The 22,232-nt window shown below is 39.3% G+C and overlaps 1 protein-coding gene across 5 annotated transcripts in view; it reads left to right on the top strand.

The window, feature by feature from the left end:
- The window catches only part of myh10 (myosin, heavy chain 10, non-muscle), a 56,855-nt gene that overhangs the window by 4,232 nt on the left and 30,391 nt on the right, over positions 1-22,232 (top strand). For all 5 annotated transcript variants that reach the window (XM_029441590.1, XM_029441598.1, XM_029441612.1 and 2 more), the window contains 4 exons: positions 5,859-6,015; positions 18,578-18,605; positions 21,655-21,757; positions 22,129-22,158. In XM_029441590.1, the coding sequence (XP_029297450.1) occupies positions 5,859-6,015; positions 18,578-18,605; positions 21,655-21,757; positions 22,129-22,158 (318 nt within the window). The remainder of the gene's footprint in view (positions 1-5,858; positions 6,016-18,577; positions 18,606-21,654; positions 21,758-22,128; positions 22,159-22,232) is intronic.

Below are 22,232 nucleotides of genomic sequence, written 5' to 3'. Positions count from 1 at the left end.
AGTAAGACATTTACTACAAATAATATACATGTAAAAATGGTTACAGCTCGGATTGTCTGAAATCCAATTTACATTTAAAAAATAGTTTTCCTTTATGGTCAGGGGATTATTCATCAATTGTTCCGATTACATTCGTTTTTAAGAGCAATGAGCTGCAGTTGAGAGTACTTTTGTGGTTTTCTGCCCTTGGCCGTTGAGACGAAGGTTTGGGATCTTTATGGATGAAGTCATGACATCTAAAATGTTAATGAAGACACTATGTTTTCTTTGTGTTGATGAGGCAGGATTACGTCACTGTCATCATCCAGTAGGTGGCCTGCCAAGCCACCAGCATGATAGCATTATGTCCCTCAGTGGAACAATTCCAGGAAAGAATCCATTCGCAGGTATTTTTACTCTGCTGAGATTCAAACTATCTGTGATGTTCAGTTTATTCCAAGAGCTATTTTGCATAAGTGTTTTCACTTAAGTATTTTGTCCACTTTATGTAACTACATCATATACATTGATTTGTAGCATTTCCTGGACGCTTTTTGCAAACTCTTAATGTGTTATGAATCTGTGTAAGGCTGCAGCTGATAATTATTTTCATTATCGATTCATATGACTACTTGTTCCCGATTTAATTATTAAGGATTTGGTCTATAGAATCTCAGAAAATGGTAAAAATTGTTGATCAAAGTCTAAGGTGATGTCATTCAATTAGCCATTTTAAAAGACTATGAGAACCAGCAATATTAGTGAAAGTATGGGATAAATGATTATTTATTTAGATACATCTATTTGTAAAGAGCTTCTCTGAGACATGACAAAATCAAACCGAAATCTAATACTCTCCTTTGATGTTTTAGATATTTGTTTCTGGTGCTCTGCTGTATTGTAGCTAAATATAACATTTAACCACTATATAATTAATGTAGTGGGCTGGATGTTGTGGCAAGGTGTAGCAGTGTAAGCTGTGCCATTTGGTCACGGTCTCCTGTTGGCTCCTTGCCAAGAGCCTGCTGGGTCTGTGTGTATCTCCTGAGAGCAGAAGTTGTTTGCCACCATATTAAAACGGCAATGACCAAATCATTTCAACTGGCCGAGGGCTCGACTCCAATAAAAATCAGATTTTTAAGAAAACGTTTGATTATGTTCAGTTTTATTTGTATGTGTAGCTGAAACAGTTTAATATGTTGTCTTATTGTCTTGTGTTGTAAGTTGTCTTATATTCAATGACACAACCTTGAAGAATTTTAAAAGTATATTTAGTAAGATAAATCAAAGGTAATCTCTTTTGTAGACCTGTTGACAAGTTAATAATTGGTTCCAGATTTTTATTATTCTTTGTATTTTCAGAGGTCTTTTAAGGGAGAACAAAGAGGCCTGTGCTGAGTCACTCTGTAACCAAACAGCCTTAACAGAGTTCTTTGTGTTCACTGATAAGCAACAGCTGTCTACTCAAATAACAGAATTTTTTTTTGTCAGAAAACCAATGCTTAATTAACAACCAACCAATCCATGTTTGCTGTTCTACAGGGTTACAGACTGGTCTTTCCTCTGATTCAGTTTACATGTTCAGTAAATCTTTGTGCTGCTAAATTATCATCTTAATGATTTTTCCTTAAAGCTAAGTGTGAAGCTAATGAACAAGGAGTTTTAAGAGGTTTGAGTTGCATGCATGGCAGATCACTGTTGGCCATTCGCTTTAGCATTCCTTACTCTGCATGTTTTCGTGTCCTGCTTTTGAGGATCATTTGATCGTCAGACCAGCATAGCACAGCGCTGACCTATTTGATTACTTCCATCCACACAGCAGGCAGTGGATGTAAAGGTGATCATTGTTTCAAAATTGTTGAAGAAAAGGACATTTTTAAGACTTTTGAAATGTTGATAAAAATACCATGTCATGCCTGGTTTTGCTGATTAGCATGGTTGAACTAATATGGTTCAACTGAGGGGCTCAGGAGAAAGGAGGACTGGGTATACGTAGTAAGGATGTCTCTGTGTTGTATTATTGAATGCCACTATATGCTCATCCTTTGTTGCCTTGGTGGTGCAGAGTGCACATCCTGAAGAGGATGGTTGGCAGCTCCAGGCTGAGAGCTTAATGTGGATACTTCTTTACCTTTATCGGCAGGCTGTCTCTGTTCAATATGCCTGCCTCTTACTGGAGCATTGCTCTCTTTGTTGACAATTGAAACCTGGACACAAAATTGTATTTCTCCTGAATGTCTTTTATAGAGTAAATACATAAATACATACATAAATTTGAATTTTTTCTCCACATACTGACAATGTTATTTGTCAGTATCTTCATATGGTTGCTTCGCTGGTCACCATGATGCTGCACAGAAACAGAAACCTATGGAAGACGTCACAGAGACTGATTCCATATTTTATACAGTCTATGTTACTCGCACAGATTTATTTTTAATGCGGTAATCTTCCTTATTACACTTTTACTCTTTCGTAGGTAGTCAAAAAAGCACACAGTGATGACAGATACGTCATTTTAATCGAGTGCTGTTGAGTGGGATTAAAAGCACCTAAAGATTTACAGCGAATGCAGAGCTACGAGAATCTTCACAGCCTGTCTGGGCATTATTGGAAATAATTAAAATTGTGCGAGTCAATTGTATTTCCTTATTACCCTGTGAAGTCGGCAAAGACACTTACATGATTTTTACGGTTTAAAAAACATGGTTTAGCCCAGTTATGTCAGAATTGAGGGCCATGCAATAGCAGAAGAAAATGTTTCCCCTTTTCCTATTGAGAGAGGCTGAGGCCCTGTTGCTAAGCACTGTTTGGTTCGCATTTCCAGAGGGTTGGGAACTCTTTCAACTGTGTTAGAGTTCTCTTCTGTTCACCATAGTTTATCTGAGTTGTGGGCCATTTCTCAGCTCAAAATAACCTGCATTATGTTCTCAAATATTTATATGTAGTAGGGATGCGCAATGATAACGGCACGTCATCAGCAGAGAAAAGCTTTAAAATAAAATATCGGCCAGAAATTACCTCTGAAATGAAAGGCCAATTAATTTGCCCAGTGAATGTGTACAAATATTTCATTACTGTATATGCCAGAGGGCCATAACAATAACCGTAGTAATAAGTTCATTCCACTACTGTAGAGACTTTTTTTTTTTTGCAATCTGGTGTGAATAAAATTTTGTATATCAGTATCGGCAAAAAACAATCTGCCAAAATGAGTTTCGGCATATGGAGTATGGGCAAAATCCAATATCGTGTAGTCCTAACATATTTTTCAGCTATCGGCCGATTTTGTTGACTGTAGTAGTAATTTTCTAATGAGTAGACATTAAGTAGTAATAGTAGACTTTAGTGTAAACTCTGCAGTTAAAGAAAGGTACGAGCCACAACGAGCTGCCTGGCTGGTGTCTTGTTATGCCTTGTTGTTTAGGTGCCCAACTGCTTGACTTCAGACTCCCACTAATCCCTCAAATACCCCCTGGGGTCCACCGTCAAGGACAGCCAGCTGAGTCATCCTTCTCCCCACTGCATGTGGCCCATGCTGGGTCAGGAGCGCTGATCTGTCTGCCTGGCGTTGTGCCCACCGTATGGGGCCTGGGAAGGGGTTATTATTGCAAGGGTCCTATAGTACATCCTGAGCTGCATGAGGTTTATTTTAACAGGTGATTCCAGTTAGCAAGGTGTGAGTATTGGCCTCAATAATGTTGAACAGTGTTGCTGCTGGCGATTCCGGTGTAGCAAATCTCCATGTGGCCAGGTTGAACTTGCAGCACAGAGCTGTGTCTAAATCATCTGTGCACATAGAAGAGGGCTGGGGGGTTTTGATGGCCATCTGGTCATATTACCCCCCCACACACACACACAAAACACGTGGGCTAAAGCACCACATGACCAAAAACAGGGACACCAGTGTTTTACTGTTATATATGCATTTATGAGAGTTCTTTTTATTTTAGCCAAATTTTGGCAACTTTGTACTCCATTACTAGCAGCTTTGGAATTTAATTAAAATCTTTATTTGAATGAAGGTATGGGCAAAATGGAATAATTTAATATCATCATTATCATTATGTTGCTATTCAGGATATATATAGTATTCATGATTGTTTTTTGTTTAACCAGAAAAATCTTTTACTAGAACAAAATCCTACAATTTATAATACATCTAACTATAGCTAATATAACTTCTGTCATATTAAACAATGCATATATTTAGTAAGAATATTGAGTTATGGCCCAGCTCTAGTTGAGTTGCAGTAATATTGCAATGCAATTTTAGGCTCCACAGAATCAGACTGCAGATATGTGTTGTGTACATGTGATTGTGTGGTGTGAACTTCCAGCCAGGTGACAGTCGTGATGTGTTTGTCAGTGTGTTTCTCTCTCACACACACACACACACAAAGTCCCCACTGCTCACACAGCATGCGTCGGTCATGTCATCATTGTTTCAGCTCAACAACTGGGTTAACAGGCCCCGTGCCCAACTGCAGCCCGCTGGCCATCACAGACAACATCATTTTAAGAATGTTGCTTTGCAGCCCAACGCAACACAAAGATCAGAAAGGTGAAAAAAGAGGGAGCGATGCAGCGTAAAGGAGTAAAAAGCACCAGGAAAGTTGGTACAATCAATAGAGGATGGTGAGCATAGGGAGCAGAAACACCCCCAAAAAGTTTTTATTGGCATGATGTGTCAAAACGTTTGATCCCAGTCATTCATGTGTGATTCAAAAAGTCGTAATCCGGCAGCGTCTACTGTGTACCCTGTGCACCCTGTGCACACACAGCAGACATGTCAGGGATTAACCCTGTCCTGTCTGACTGCATATCTGTCTGCAGTATACAGCTAATGGACCTATAAACTGTTGTTGATTAAAATCACCAGCCCTTGCATCTGATTTCTGTGGTCAGGCAAAGAATGTTCTGAAACTGCAACCAGAATTGCTACATGAGGAGAATATGTGCATACTTGGCAGTGTGCCAGCAAGCTACAGTCCTGCAGTTTTCTGGCATGATCTGCGCAACAGGCCTCATGCAAGAACCACTTGTACAAACAGATTTGTGCATCAGTGGCTTGTAGTGAACAAGCAATTTTAAGAGAATTTGTGACATTCAACAATTTTGTTTTACTGCCAAGACAATGGTTGGGGAAACATTGTAATAGCATTACTGACTCTGCTAAATGTGTTATGATTTTTGTCCAATGATTTTAGAAAGCTGGGCTTGAAGCTCTAGTTTTTAAACTTTAGTAAAAATATTGTGGAAAACCTTGCCCACAAATGGAGCAGAACAGGTAGCTTTATGGTGCGTAAATTCTACTAATGATTAAATCTGTGCACCTCCTCATGAAAAGGTGGCATTCATCAGGCTGAAACAAGGGATTCATGGCAAGTTTGATGAATCTGGATTAACACTCGTCGGGACGAGTCTCACAGAAAATATATAAAAGAAGTTAGGATAAAAATCCAAAAATGTTCTCGCATGAGGCAAAACCTTATTTGTGAACAGGAGAAAAAAAAATATAGGAATATATATACAGGAATATAGCAATGACATTAGGACCTAGATGTACTGCACAACTATACAAACCATTTTCATAGTGATAAATAACAATAATAATCCATAGGTAGCATCGTCAGTGGCCAATGAAATCCACTCTCAACACTTTTCCGTCCAAATTCCTCAGACGTTCTTTAGCTTTCCTTTGGGAGCGCTTTAAAGTCCTTTTTGTGCTTACATGTATTCACTTTCCATTTATTGCTCAGTATAATCAATGCATACAAACACTAAATTACTGTAAAATATAAACTGACATAATGGTGATGCAATGGCTGCTGTATGATGAATTAACAGTCAACCATGTTTTTCTTTTCTTTTTATAGACATACTCTGGTCTCTTCTGTGTGGTCATAAATCCCTACAAATACCTGCCCATCTACTCGGACAACATCATTGAGATGTACAGGGGCAAAAAGAGGCACGAAATGCCCCCTCACATCTTCGCCATCTCAGAGTCTGCTTACAGATGCATGCTACAAGGTAAGAGTGTTACTGCTGTATATGGTTGCCTCTCATCTATTATTCCACCTACCTTACCTTAAAATGCCATTGAATGTCAATGTTGAAGGTCACGTCTACTCACCTTATTTTCTGTGTGTTCTTCTTGCATTATATTTGCTACAGTGCAAAGTATACACACTTAATGTTTTCTTTGTCCAAAATACATACAAAAAACAAAACTATTTGTTCTTGTTTGCTCTGTGAAGTCCCATCTTCTCAAATGTGATTTATCAATGCTGCCTGGTCTTGTAATAGACCAAGAACTTAATGTATTCATAGCATTTTGATGGCGCATTTCAGTTTTTCACATCAAGGTTGTGATTTTGCCTGTAACTTGAGGAATGCACAGAACAGGCGCCCAACATATGTAGAGAAAAGCTAGACATGTGGCTACTACATGAATTAATCTACAGTAACAGCAGACAGTTGAAGTATCTAGGATGACAAAACCACATAAAATCAAAGCAAATATAGCCACAATATTCAGATGTTTATTTCAGTTCAATCCTTCATACAGTCAAAGGATGAATTTCAACCATCTCTCTTTGTTAATTCATAAAAATATGACTGTCATTTGTGGCATCTAGTCTGCCCCATTTGTCATATTTATTCGATTTTAATTCCTTTAGGAACATACATAATCTTGTAAGTGAAGGCAGTCTACTCAGAATGATGTCTAAGATCCTTGCCTGGTAGTTGGCGAGCTTCCAGGCTCTATGAGCAGTGACTGACTGGGATCAGACCAGCGAGAACAGAGAGGGTGACCCCATTGTGCTCAACAATAGATCCTTTGTGTGATTGCAAGGGCCGACCAGTGGGGGTAGTGACAAACTGGACAGTCCCGTCAGTCCTTTTAGGCTTTGCTTTCCCCATGTTGGTACACAGAGCGAGGTTTCGGCCGCGTCAACAAGTAGCTTAATGATAGCGTCGCCCTCAAAAACGTATAAGTGCAAATTGTAAGACATTGTTTTTCTTTTTCTTACCACAACTATTCACATTTATTACACATAGTTTTCTTGTATTTGTACTTTTCAACTTTAGTCTAAAGATGCTTTTTGTAATGTTGATTGAATGGTATTATCTCTTCACAGCTGATGATGTACAGAAAAATAGTTTCAATAGTAGCCTCGCTGTAACTGTTGTTGAACTCTACCAGCTCGTCATTTAGTCCAGTTTTGTTTAAGTTCTCTTTTCTTCACACCCTCTATTCTCTACACACTGCGTTTCTACATGGATGGACATAAACACGTGGGGGCAGGGCTGGGAGACCTGTCAATTAGTAATACGGTGAACATTTTTGCGCTTTTCCTTCTTGAAGCAATGACCTCAAGCTTTTCAAAATGCTGCATGTGTATGTCTCGGAGTACACACGCCTGATTTGTAATTTTGAATGCTCTGGTACTCCAACCCATTTTCAGTTGTAGTTGTATCAGAATTAACAGTGTGGTTCAAAAGGAGGTTTGTAGGTTGGAGATTAGTGGAGGCCAGCTGCTGTTCAGCTGTGGCCTTGAGCATTTCAGCAACCTGGTTAATGTAATAATATCCAGCTGTATAGATTAGCACTGGTGGGGTAGATATCATCACATTTCTTAGATATGGATGAATAGTCATAGGGAATATGTAATTTCATATTGCTTTTATGAAATACTGTGATGTAACAGTACATTGATAAAACAACCAGACAGGAATGAAAAACACCTGACTAATCAAGATACACTTTGATGCAAGAATCATACAAATATCTAATACTGCCTTAAAACAGTTCTGCAACATTGCCCAGTATGATTCTGATTACAGTTATTGTTTAATTAATCTGTCGATTGCCAGAAAACTCAACAATTTTGATAAAATGAATTAATATTGAAGTCATTTGTGTCAAAACATTTACTGTTTTCAGCTTATGATATATGAGGAGTTTCTCTGTTTTATCTTATTGTAAATTGCATATCTTTGTGTTTTGATCGGGCAAAACAAGTCATTTTTAGATGACGCTCTGACTTTTTGAAACTGTAATGATAATTTTTTCACACATGTTTTTAAAGGATAAACAATTAGTTTATAAATCCTAAAAATGATCACAGATTAATACAAAAATAAAACAATCGTTGGTTACAGTCCTAGTCTAATACAATCAAAGATAATAAAGGGATAACTACCAGGGTATTAATGGTCTGTCAACTTTTTTTTGACAAACTTATATCGTCTCACATTGTTGGTCATATTGCCCATCCCTTGGTCATATTGCCCATCCCAGTCCCTGCTATCACAGAATGTTTCATTACATTTGAGTGATTGATATCAGACCTTTCACACGTCATGTTTAGATTTTGCAGTGTCAGTTGCCATCTGAACAAGAAAGAACACGTGAGACATATAATTTGTTGCCTCTAATTTATGATCTTTTGAGCTGAACAGATTGGCGAAGCGCATTTACGGGTGATGGGTGTCTAAACCTCGCAGGGATCTGTTAATTACCTCAACATGGCTGTGAAGCCAGTCGGTACTCAGGTGGGAGGTTCAATGAGGTGTTACCTAACAAAGACGGGGTGTGTAAGCAGACCTCTAGAATTTACCGCACATCTGTCATTGATTAGTGGTCCAGATACTTTACATAATTGTCCTCGCTGCTCAGCCGAGGTGAACTCACTGACGTACAAGAAGCTACATTTTGTCATATCTGGAAATGTGTTGTAAGGAAATGCTGATGCTGGCTTGAATGAAAACATGTGGAGGACTGGTCATGTCTGCAGCTGCAATGACTTCCTAGAGTGGACAGGCATCAACAGCACTGAAAGTGTCCCTAGGTGGGGTTTTAAAACAGGGGGTCTTTGTTTCAGTGGAAATGGTGAAAGACCACCCTTCTTGAGTCTCTCCCCGGTGTCCAATCAGGGCGTTAGGTCAAGTCCAGCTAGATCCATCTTAACCCGGTGAGATTTTTCCCAAAGCACAGCTCTTTGATTCCTCTCAAAGAGTTCCGTTTTATCACCAATGAACAAAGCACTTCTCATCTCGCATGTCAACAGCATTACTGATATTGATAAAAAGATTAAATTAAGAGTTTGAAGAATGCAAAGCATGTTCCATAAAGTTTTCAGTGACGTGCACAGTGTAGCCTATACTGTCAGGAATGTTTGATAAAATGAGCTTGGGAATGTTTCTAATGGCACAGCGTACTCTCAACAAACACTGGCCCACCTGGCACCAATGAGTCTCCAGCAAACAGTAATGGTTTTGATGGCCTTTTGAACAGAGACTTGATGCCGGGCTCTTTGAACCTCAAACCTCCTGCTGGGCACACCAGAGCACATTAAGCACATTGGAAATGGTTGCTAATCTTTTGAAAAAGTGATCCACCCCATTTCAAAAATAGCTCTGGGTGAGGGACACGTTTACAACCACTGAAACTATTGTTCTTTTCATCCCAGAGATTGCTCTTTTTCCCCCCATAAAAACAACTGGAACAGATTTAGTTGTGGACAGTGAAACCGCTCAGTCAGTAACTGAAGGAGCACTTCAGTTTTCTTTGAAATCAGATCCCAACAAAGCTCAGAGTTGTATCATAAAAAGTAATAGCACAGCTGGAACTATAACTGCTATTCTTTTATCTATCACTTTAAAAAGTTATTCTGTATCCCTTTCAAATGAAATATAATAAGACAGGTGACTAAAGCTACCAGAGAGGAACACTGAATGCGAGGTGCTCAAAGTGCCAAAAATAAAAATACATTTGAAAAACTCTACAGCAATGTCTCTTTCCAGAGATCATGACTTGGTTACTCATAGGATAGGAGCTAGCTAACGTTAGCCAAGGAAGACACCATTAATGTTTTCATCTTGCTGCTGTCTCTAGCAAAAGCCCCTCGTTGAGGTTTTATAATGTTTTTGTTTTTTTTGCTGCTTTGAACACCACAAGGCAGGTGCCATTTTAGTTACATTATATTGGAGAGAAGGCAGACATCTCCTCTGGTTGATAGCTCCAACACTCGGGAACTCGCACCAAAACAATCAAGATAAATAAATAGCCCGACAGGTAAGATGAAAAATATATAGTTTTGATTTAGGGGTGTACTGTCCATCTGAGGCCCTCAGTTTCAGAAACAAAAATACCCAACAACTTTCAACTGATTTACATTCATTTACAAATTATAACCGGAAGCACTAATTATATATTCCCATAAAATGTAAGCTCTGTTTGACCTCAAAGGATCCAACATGGTGACATCTCTAAGCCTTGACTTAGATAAAAAAGTCTGGGGTTTTTTGTGAGGGAAAAATCTGATATACTGCCTTCTGTTGAGTTTAGTGAGGTAGTATCTTATGTCCAGTTGAACACAACCGTTGAGCCTAAAGCTTTTGTGACTGATGAAGTGAAATTTCTTGGCGATTACCGGTGCAGCTGATTCCACTTTTCTTTCCCATTGCTCCTCAATCCATCTTAGAAATGCTCAGATGTGGATCTACAGTGAAAATACCTTCTCGTTGTTGTCATACAGCGTGAAATGATTTCTGGCAGACTTAGTTTATATGGAACTTGCTTGTTAAGTTCACCTGGTGACTATTTTCTTTACTTCAGCTACTGGAACGTAGACCACGTATTGGACCAATATTATGAGCCAAAGTAGATTTATTACTGCTTTCTGTCTTGTTCCTGTCTATATTAAATATATACTCCTTTATTTCTTAATTCCCCTTTCACTCCAGTTGCCTCTCTTTGGCTGCAACATTACATTGTCAACACTGATTTATTTTGCACCTAATGTAGATATTAATCACAGATTCTCTAGACTAGTTTTTTAGCTTCAGTTTGCATGAATACCTTGAATAAAAATCTAAATCCTGATGTCAGTGTTTCTTAAACACAGTTAATCCCCCGATCAGATTTCATTACAGATTTTCCTTCTCACAAAGGCTCCAGATGGGAAACTAAAAACTTTGGATCTCTATTGCATTTGTTTCCATCTGTAAGCCCTTAGCTGAAGCATCAGTCCCAGTTCTGCCCACACCAGAAGCCTTTGCCATTATAGCCCTAAAATGAATGGTTTAAAAATGATTTACTGCTTTGGCTTCAAAAACCTTATTGACAGAAACAGTGCCCTCCATAATTATTGGCACCCCTTTAGTAGAAATGAGTAAAACAGGCTGTAAGATGTATTTTATTGTTTATCGTCTTGGCCTTTCATTCAAAATATTCACAAAGATCTGACCTTTTCACTGAAGTAAAATTATTGAAAGAAAAAATAAATGTTGACTTTGAATAAATATCTTTCTCCAAAACATCTGTGCCACAATTATTGGCACCCCAAGAAAATCCTATGATAAAAATCTAACTGAAGTATATTTCATATCTTACATCTTTAGGTTCACCTGTTTGATTAGGAACTCTTAAGTGGTCAAACATGACTTCCTGTTTCACTGGGGTATTAATATGAGGTGACACAGGCCAAAATTCTCTTTGTCATTCTTCACTATGGGAAAGACCCGAGAACACAGTGATGATCTGCGACAAAAAGCTTTTGAGCTGCACAAATTAGGAAATGGATATAAGAAAATCTTGAAAAAGTTGAAAATGCCCATTTCCTCTATCAGGGCAATAATTAAGAAGCTTAAAGCAACAGGAGATGTTAAGAATCATCCTGGAAGAGGACGTGTGTGTACAATTGACGCCACACACCTGTAAGGAGATGGTTCCACTGGAAAAATAATCTCCAAGGATCACAGCTGGAGAATTGCAGAGGTTAGTTGAGTCTTGGGGTCAGAAAGTCTCAAACGACCATCAGACGCCGCCGACATCACCACAAGTTGTTTGGGAGGGTTGCCAGAAAAAAGCCATTGCTGTCAATTAACAACAAACTAAAGCTGCCTACAGTTTGCCAAACGTTACTGGGGCTTTGATTGGGACAGGGTTATATGGTCAGATGAGACCAAAATAGAGCTTTTTGGCAACAAACGTCAAAGGTGGGTTTGGCGTAGACAGAAAGATAGCCATACAGAGAACCACCTCATACCCACTGTGAAGTATGGTGGTGGATCTTTGATGTTGTGGGGCTGTTTTTCTTCCAAAGGCCCTGGACATCTTGTTAGGATACATGGTATCATGGATTCTATCAAATACCAGCAGATATTAAATGAAAACCTAACAGCCTCTGCCCGGAAGCTTAAAATGGGCCGTGGTTGGACCTTCCAGCAGGACAATGATCCAAAGCACACCTCAAAATCTACACAACCACAACTGACCACAGAATAAAGGTTTTGCCATGGCCATCACAGTCCCCGGACCTAAATCCTATAGAAAATGTGTGGGATGAGCTGAAGAGGAGAGTCCACAAGCCTCAACCTCTGAATCTGAAGGATCTGGAGAGATTGTGTGGAAGAAGTGTCTCAGATCCCGTGCCATGTGTTCACCAACCTCATCAGGCATCACAGGAGAAGACTCAGAGCTGCAATCCTGGCAAAAGGAGGCTGCACAAAATATTAAGGGGTGCCAATAATTGTGGCACACATGTTTTGGAGAAAAATATTTATTTAAAGTCAACATTTATTTTTTCTTTCAATAATTTTACTTCGTGAAAAGGTCAGATTTGTGTGAATATTTTTGAATGAAAGGCCAAGACGTTAAACAATAAAATACATTTTTACAGCCTGTTTTACTAAAGGGGTGCCAATAATTCTGGAGGGCACTGTACCTCTGTGTCAAGGGATAGTTCACTCCTTTTTGGCCGATACTAAATAGTTTTCTTACATTTGGAAGGTGCAGTAAGATGAAAGACAAGTATTGGTTCATTCATGCCCCTGCAAACACAACCATAGCCTTCTTTAATAGGCTGTAAAAGCCCCTTTAGCGCAATGTCATGAGTATAACTGCTCCGAGGTGTTAAACTAATAAACAATCACAAGGCCCCTCTGTGTTATGAGATAGCTTTTCTGTGCCAGCTCACTACTTACACCCAGAATTCTTCAGAATCAGCAATGCTTAAGATTTCTGTTGTTATAAGTTAGTTTCATGCCAACACTCCCGCTCCATCCAAGTGTGCTTCGAAGCATATCCCATAATTGCGACATGGGATGCTTAACTCACAACGTTATGTTAGTTGGAAAATAAAATATACACGGTAGTCTATGCATAATCATTATGCAGTTTTGTGTTTTTGTCTCTGGTATTGGTCATCACAGCCTTACACCAGCGTCGTGTCATAGCTGGCTGGATGTATGGCTAGATTTGCAGGTTTGCAGGTTTGCATTGATTGTTTTATTGAAAAAATCAACAACAAAAAGTCCATGAAACAATTTTTTTGTTTGACGGATGTACCTTTTGATCTCTATTCACAGTACCGATCAGGCATTGATAATTGCAACTAAATAAAAAACATTTTATAGTGGATAAAATAGATTTGATTTCCAGTAGATTTCTGGGAAAAATCTCGTTAACATTGAACCCTGTTTACTTAAAATATCTTTTACAACTAAAAGCTTATGACTTGGTTAATGGCTTGATATACTGTCTTTAGCGAAGCAAACATCATGAATAACATTATAGCTCCCTTTTTCTTTACAGACAGCACAGAGACGAAGCTCTATTTCCTCCTGTTAACGAGACGGCATCATAGTGCTCATCGATTTGTCTTCATTACCCTGAACATTCAGCTGATGAGTTCTACTATTTGCATCACTTTGGTTTTGTGGGAGTTTTTGTCCTGCTGTGACACTTTAGTAACAGCTAGATTAGAGTGCAGGACTGGTTCCTGAAGTGAGTGTTTGCACTTGAAATACAGGCATTAGCCATCAGTGGCAGACACTGGCCCAGGCCCAGCGTGCCACAGCCTCACAATGAGCTCACTGTCAGGAGCTGAGATCAGCTCCCCTTCTTCCCCTCTCCCCCCCTCCTCTCTCCTTACTGGGAGAAACACCACATGCAGAGCTGCTCTGTTTGGGTCTAAGCCACAAGACATCTTCAAATTTTTCACTGTCGCCAGTTTGTAAGACCATTGACGCAGACCTTTTCTATCGAAATCTATATAGCCTGTGAAATGCTAAATGTCGATGTCCTTTTTAAAAAGGTCTAATTCAATATTTAAAACTTTTCAGCTTTCACTTTAACTAAAAATGTTCTATATCCTGGGGGAAATCTCCACTGACTACCCTACATAATGGAGTCATGTGAAGCTGGACAGAGCATTTCTAATCATGCAAAACCCACAAAACAGTCCTTGTGACCACCAAGTAATGTTACAAAAATAACAGCCCTGTTAGTAATTCTCATCTGCACAAACCCACAGTCGCCTGCCAGTAATCAGCGCTTAACAGTCTGGAGAGGTTGTGAAGTTTGCGGCTGTGCTGGCAAATTGCTGAATGGCAGCGAGAGGTCTCAAAATGACTGGATCACATCTTTCCGCTGTGTCTGCAGCCTGTCTGATAAAAGGAGAGTTTTCTGAGCGGTGTTTGTGTCTGAATCAGATAGTGGTGTGAACGTGAAGGGAGATGATAAAGAGGTGGGGGCTAATGATGGATTGTGTTTGCATGTGAGCTGTCATGCACGAAGCGGCAGTTGACGTCATAGCTTGAGAGATCCTGAAGGATCGGCGTAGCTTTAGCGTGCGTGTGTACGTGTGCGTGCGCGCTTGCATGCACGCACGTGTGTGAGGCCAATTCCCCTTGTTACAGTACTTAACTGCAGGAAGTTCCTGGTCAATGCCAGGAAAGCCTGGTTGTCCCTGATGAGCCATTCAGCTGTGTCCTCAGTCAGATAACTTTCCATCCTTTCACCTCACAAAAGCAGAGTCAGCACTGCAGTCCAGGAAACCTCTGGCAGAATGGTCCAGCCTGGGACTCAACATGTACAAAATGTGTTGAATTATTCACAGCACATCTTAGAACAGTGGTTGCTAACCTTTTTGGCTGTGAACCCATCAAAATTAAGCAATGTTTGTTTGTCACCCCTTCTCACATACTATCGCCTTGGGTGCCAACATGAGTTGTGAACAGTTCAACCAAAGTGTGATTTTTCTTAATGTATAGATGTTTAGAGACCTGATTTGGTGAAAGTATCCAATATTTTACAACGAAAAGCAAAATTATACAAAACATATATATAGTTTTGTGTAATAGATTGTCCCTTAAATACTTATGTGACCCTTCAGATTAATCTCGGGATGCCCTGGGAGGTTCGTATACATTTATGTAATTTGAAAACCAACCTCCTTCCTCTCTCATGACGGGTAGATCAGGGAGCCATCAGACTAACCATGTTGAACAGAATTAGATCACAGTCAAGGATTAGACCAAGTGTGCTGCTTTATGGTTAAATGATCAGCTCACTCTTCCATCTACCTTTACTTATGGGATTTTAATCATGTTTATCTTGTTAGCTTGTTGCTGGAATGGCAGATGAAGTCATCCACAGCAGCAGTTTTTCAGGGAAATATCTTTCCTTTGCCATGGATCTTATTTATACTGTATGCTGTTCTAATAGATCACTTAAGCAGGCCCATAATTCTGGTTTGCATCCACTGATTTAGGAACAGAGGAATTATATTTTATCACTGTGTTGCATTTCCCACCTATTGAGTACTTCAGATCCAAGGTAAATTAATTTGCCAGCTCTTTTTTTCCTTTCACAACCATTTGTTCAGGGCAAACTTGAACAGGCTTTTTTCAGGCTGCTGTTGAGCTACTGAATTTATCATAACTAAACAAAGTAAAAGGACATGTTTGGATAAATGTGAATTTTAAGGCTGAAACGGGTTTGTTCAGTCACACAGTTGTACCTTAAGTCAGAAAAGATGTGTCTTGCCCTGAGTTACTGTAACCACTTAGTTAAATTAATCTACTAATGCAGTAGCTTGCCAATCACCAATCACCGGTATCTCCTTCAATTAACAAACATGTTGACTTTGCAATACAGTTACAGCATTAATGGCCTCTGAGATCTGATCCCTTGATGAATAGGTGCTTACTCATCAAACGGGAAACTGTTTTAGCTAGAATGAAATGAGATGGATACCCAATTAATCTTTAACTGTCAAACCAATCAGCGGTGCTTGATTTGAGCCCACTGTGAGTTTGCTCCCCAAACATGTTTAAGGCTACAGAGCCAACATGTGTAATATAAGTATAATACATACTGTACAAGTATAATGTACCTGCTATTTGTATTTTTGGGATGAATCCATACTATTTGATTTTTACAACAAAATACATTTCATTCAAATATTTAAACATAATGTGACATTATAGAAAGTTAATTTAAAATGTTCAAGTGCGATACAGAAAGGATAATCTTAATAAATAATCCTGATCTCAGTATTAACTTAATCATGACATAACTTCTGTTCTTACTGAATGAATCTTATACAGTTGGGGTGTCAGGGCCACAGTTTTAGCTCTGCAGAGTGAAGAATAGAGTGAAGAGAGTCTGATGACTTTTATCTAATCTTTGGACTTCTGGCATGTCAGCCAGCTATGTGACTTGACAGGAGGCCATCTCCCTGTGGGGGGCATTGAGGGGAAGACAAAGTACTGTTTTCCCATGACATCAGCTCCATTAATTCACCCTATTGGGCCTCTAGATCAGCGGTCCCCAACCTTTTTTTGCAGCACGGACCGGTTTCATGTAAGAAAATATCTTCACGGACCGGCCTTCAAAGTGTGGGGGGAGATAAATATGACGGAATAAAAGGATACGGCCGGCATAAAAACAAATATAAACTCCCAAGGGCTTGTCTTTTAACGCCGGGTGCCGGCGAAGCCGTTATGAAGGCTTCGTTGCCTCATTTGCGAGCCTATATATTCTGCAGAGCGGCGCATGAGAATCACCTGTAGCGATGAACACGTATTTTAAGTAAGACTCCTGATGTTGTCTTTTAAATGCCTCCTCATTGGCTCTTTTCCCTTTTCCAAAACAACTCTTTAAAGACGTTTGTTTTCCACTCATTGTTGCTTGTGGGCTTAATTATTTGAAGTAAAGTATCACTTGACTGAGACGAACGTCTCAAGCGATATAGACGCACAGACAGATGTATCCAGTGATTTTTCTAAATAAAACCTCTTTCAAAATAAAATATTCTTTTATTAAATCTTTCTGTGCGGCCCGGTACCAAATGACCCACGGGTCCGCGGACCGGTGGTTGGGGACCACTGCTCTAGATGACTCCCATCTGCCTCACTCTTAAGTTCACAAGAAATTTCAAACTGGAATACCCCGGAGTTTAATGGATTAGATGTCATATTTTATTGCCACATGACCACAGTGCAAATTGCCCTCAGCACAGCACACATTAACATTTTTCGACAATAAAAGAATTGCATCACTCTTTGTGTCACCCTGCTGTAAGTAGTTGACACTATGTTCTGTCAAACTTGTTCACATTTCATTTCATTAATCTAGCTGACAGCTTTTGAGATCCTTCATTATAATAGTCTACATTATGTATATCCCAAACACATGACAAAGGCACTATTCAGGCTTCTTTAACCTGGTGGTTAAGAAGTGAAACACATTCACTGAGGATGGTCCGTGGGGGACATGTCAATCTTCTTATTTGTGTGGATTGTAAATGGGGACAGTTGGTCTTATTGTGTGTAATTGGGCCTCGATGCAGAGTTGATCCATATGGCCCCACCTTTTCAGCTCAGTTAGTTCACGAATGGTCATAGAGGTGAATATTCTGATTGTGATTTACCAGCCATACTAGTTTTACCAACACTTAAAATGCAAAGACAGAAGGAGGACAGCGTGTTGACTGGCGACAAGAACAACACAAGCTGTGATTCTTTCCTCAAACCTGCGGTTATTATATACTTATATTGTACCTTACTTTGCTTTTATTGTCTATTTTCTTGAGAGATGAGGACAAAAATAGGACTTGAATGATTTTCCTTTTTATTGAAATAGAAATGGCTACTTAATATGCAAATATCACATCAAATAAATGACAGCGATAGCCCATAAAAATGGATTTGCTCATATGTAATAAACAAATAATAAATATCTACACTGTAGCCTATGCCATAAAATAAAAGATTTGGCTTTATTGAGACCGTCTGTCTATCGATCTCCTCCTTCGCTCGGACCACTCCGTTTCAGTACTCGCAACAGCGACACTAAAAACGATATATATTTATATATAAAGCTGATATTACAGTTTCCTTATCTCTCCCTTGCAGTGACTTGACCTCACAGTGCCGCTTCTCTGCATTTCTGACATTGCATTACAGGAAATACCTGTGGTGCAATGCTGTGAAGCCTGAACGTACTGAAAAATACTCTGACAAAAATAATTGTATTAATCTGATTTAAAAAAACGAGGCTGTGAAAAAGATGATATTTAAAACATTCGATGGCGAGCTCACAAGCACACGCTAAGCTTGACTTTGACCTTCAAATCCGCAATCTGCTGATAAGACTTTACTTTTGGCATGGTGTTTTGGTGATGAGGTTGTCAATCAAACCTTGTGAAAGCCCAGTGAAGCGTGAATCAAAGACTGCTACGGTTTGACTTTTTTCTTTCCCCTCCTCCCCTTTTCCCCCTCTTCTTGTCTCCCTCAGATCGAGAGGACCAATCCATTCTTTGCACGTGAGTATACAGGCTCAGTTCACCACTGCAGGAATTAACATTTTACATTTACATTTTTTGTGCTTTTATTGAAGCTTGTTATTTCAGCACATTAAAGTTATTTTTGGTAAAACAATTTTGGTCTATACTTGTATGCCTTTGCGTCTTATTTTACTGAGATAATCTGAGCCCTCTGCCCCAAATTAATGGCATAAGGTTTATGGTTCCCTCCTTTTTATATTCTCAGAAATAACATCAAGTGAACTAGCTGCCCCGGGGCCTTCATAGTCATTTAAAATTGTGTCTCAGTGACACTGACCAGACTGTCACTACTTTGAGAAAAACGTGTGAAATGTGGGTCTGAGAAATGCCTGACATTTTTGCTACACAGCCCTCTGGTGTCTTTTCAGTGACAAGTCTCTACATCTGACAGGAATGTCCCCAAAGAAAATGCCAGAGAGGCTATCGAGACATAAACCATGCTACAGCCCTTTTACTCATGCAGGGTGAAAAGTGAGGAGTTCATGTTACATGTCTCTTCTTTATACACACAGAGGGTATTGCACACCGTACAAAATAATTCACTGTAATACAACACCACCACAAACAAAGATACAAATATATTGTTATATTGTAGGGAAGCGACTTATTAATTGTTCAAACTAGATTTTCTGTTGCTGCCCTACAATATATGTGTAGTTTAGTTTGTGGTGTTGTTGTATTCAAATTAATTCAGATTACTTTAATCCCATACAGGGATTTAGAATTGACATTTATTCCCTTCATTTACGTTGTCTCTGCTGCCGTTAGATACGGTTAAATTACCAAAAAGCTAGAAAGTGGACCTTTTGAGTTGACATTTATTTGTAACACATCTTTGAATTTTGAATTTGAACAGACAAATAGATTATTAAAATGTAACTTCTTTGAGTGGTGGTTTTGAATTTCATTTAGCTCGAACATACTTTAGAGTTAAAGAGTTGAACACATCTCACACACAACGATTATGCACATTATCAAGGGCTTTGGTACTAAGGAAACGCAACTGGTAGCAAATAGTATGGAACACTAAAAAATGATTTAGTCAGTAATACCTGTTTTATATGTTTTCTGAAATGGGGAACCTGAGGAATCTAACACCATCTATCCAAGACCAACAACAGAGACATTGACATAATCCCTCCATGATTACTCTCCGTTCACAGGAGCCAACCAGACTGACAGTTACACACCGCTCTCCCAGTCTTTACTCTCAGCCGCATCACACTCACTTTGTCAGCAAAACAATATTTTGTGCATACTTGGTGTATGAAAATTTGCAGTTACTGTAAAACCTCAAGTATGCTCTAAATCTAAACTGCTCCCTCAAAGTTTTTGCATGGCTTGGAGATTTCTTTGCTGTTTTTCTATGCCGTGGTCACTGTAAAGAGCAGTGAAAAGCAGGTTGCACATCCACATGCCAGCAACAACAGGCCTAAAGTTGAATGACACACTGAAAAAATATTGCAGAGAATAACACACATAAGCAACAGCCTGAAGATTATATTTTTTACATTTCTTTATCGTGGAAAAAGAGGACGGGGCTTGTGTTCAGTCATCGCCTACAAGCACCTGCAAATCTGTAAAGCTAAAGGAGGACTGTATCTTTATTGATCCAGTTTATTTTAATTTTATGACCAAGTGGCTAAGATGTCGATTTAAAGCAGGGGTCACTAACAAGCGGACCGCGGTCCGGACCCAGACGCCGTCCTATACGGACCCGGACCAGTACTTCTATTTTAACGGCGCATTATTTTTCTTTTCTTTTTTGCTTTGCGCATTTACATTCGCTCCGCTCTGTATCACGAAGGGCGGCGCTTCGCACATACCTACACACACAAACAGAGGGGAGGAAAGGAGAGGAGTGAACTAGAGACACAGCACTCGTATTATGGCACTGGTTTAGCGGTTCAGGAAACTCTCAGACCAATTACATGCGAGTTAAGCCATCCCCCGTGATGCTACTCAGCCAATCAAATCTGTGCATTCCAACCGGCAAACATTGCGACTCTGAATACAGACAGATGAGAGGCGAGAGGCGCGTGACAGACGGAAAGAGGAGTTAGCGATACAGGGAGAGAAGACGGAGAAAGGGAGAGAAACACAGACGAGTGAGCGGCAGACAGGGAGAGAAAAAATAACTACTCATGGCGCTCTCCAAGAAGAGAAAAGTCAACAGAGCTTTCAACCCAGGATGGACTCATTCATGTTCATCCTTCTCACTGGAGCACAACACCAGCGTCTCATATGCTCAGAGACCGTGGTGCTCATTAACAGTGGTGATGTGAAACGCCACTATGAGACAAAGCACAACGTTTTTGACCAAACATACCCACTGAAGTCTGAACTGAGGGCACAGAAAATAAGCACTCAGAGCCCAATGTGATTTTGATTTATGACAAAATAAAGCAAATAGGCCACCTGTCAGCATCATCAGCCACAGAGAACAGTTTAACCCAGGATATGCTAGTCTGGGTTAAACTGTTAAAGTGCGTTGAGACGGATTTATTCTAACATTGGTTGAGACTGTTAAGAAAAAGGGAAACTCAAGCTGCTGCTACACTTTATTTAATTTTTCTAAAGTTAAGCACTTTATTTTAAGATGCACAATTTTTCAAAAGCTATTTTATTTATTTTCTCTTTTATTTTTAAATACAGCCTGAGAAGAACATTATACATATCTACAGTATTATATATATCTGTATAGTTCAATGTTAAGTGACAATAAATATTGTCGAAATGTTTTTAAATTGTACTTTCTTTATTAGATTTGCACATCAGCTGTTGATGACGTACAGACGTTGATACAGCTACTAGACTACTTCAATATATATCACACTAATTCATAACGCAAGTTAGACATTATGATACTCCGGACCTTTGCTCGCGAAAACGTTCTCTAACTGGACCTCTTAGAATATTTGTTGAATACCTCTGATTTAAAGGATTCATTGTAAACAGTGTTTTGTTTGTCCCACGCTATTCTGAGGATGTTCTGTCTTTGTGTGCTTTGTCTTCTTTTGTCCCACAGAGGTGAGTCAGGAGCTGGCAAGACGGAAAACACAAAAAAGGTCATCCAGTACCTGGCACATGTTGCCTCCTCCCACAAAGGAAAAAAAGACCACAACGTGCCTGTGAGTATTCTCCATTCTCCTCGCTCTCATTTAGCAATATCTGCTCAAAGCCATAGACTAAAACTGACTACACTGAAAAAGCCATAAAATGTGTTGAAATATTAACATTAATGTTAGATTTGTATTAAAAATGAATCTCTACCACTATGCCCTATCATATCTTTGTATGCCCCCACAACCCATTAAGACCAGGTTATTATTTTGACCTTATATAATTGTTATAAGAGTAGCGATCATTCGAATTAACTAATGAGCAGTTCGACCATGGTGGGATTGTTGTGAAAAGTATAGATACTAATACGTGTAGTAAGCAACATGGCTCTTTGTGAACACAAGATAACAATTTGCATTTGTTTATCTCTAACAAACAGCCAGAATCACCCAAACCAGTGAAACAACAGGTAAGTCTTTATACTTTCTTATACTCCATGTGCATGCTACACTCACATTTTCTTCTTCTGTCTGAAATGGGCTC

Source organism: Cottoperca gobio, chromosome 1 (assembly GCF_900634415.1).
Source record: "Cottoperca gobio chromosome 1, fCotGob3.1, whole genome shotgun sequence".
Classification (NCBI taxonomy): Eukaryota; Metazoa; Chordata; class Actinopteri; order Perciformes; family Bovichtidae; genus Cottoperca; species Cottoperca gobio.
The sequence above is the reverse complement of the archived record's forward strand: the minus strand, read 5'-3'. Positions and strand labels throughout refer to the sequence as shown.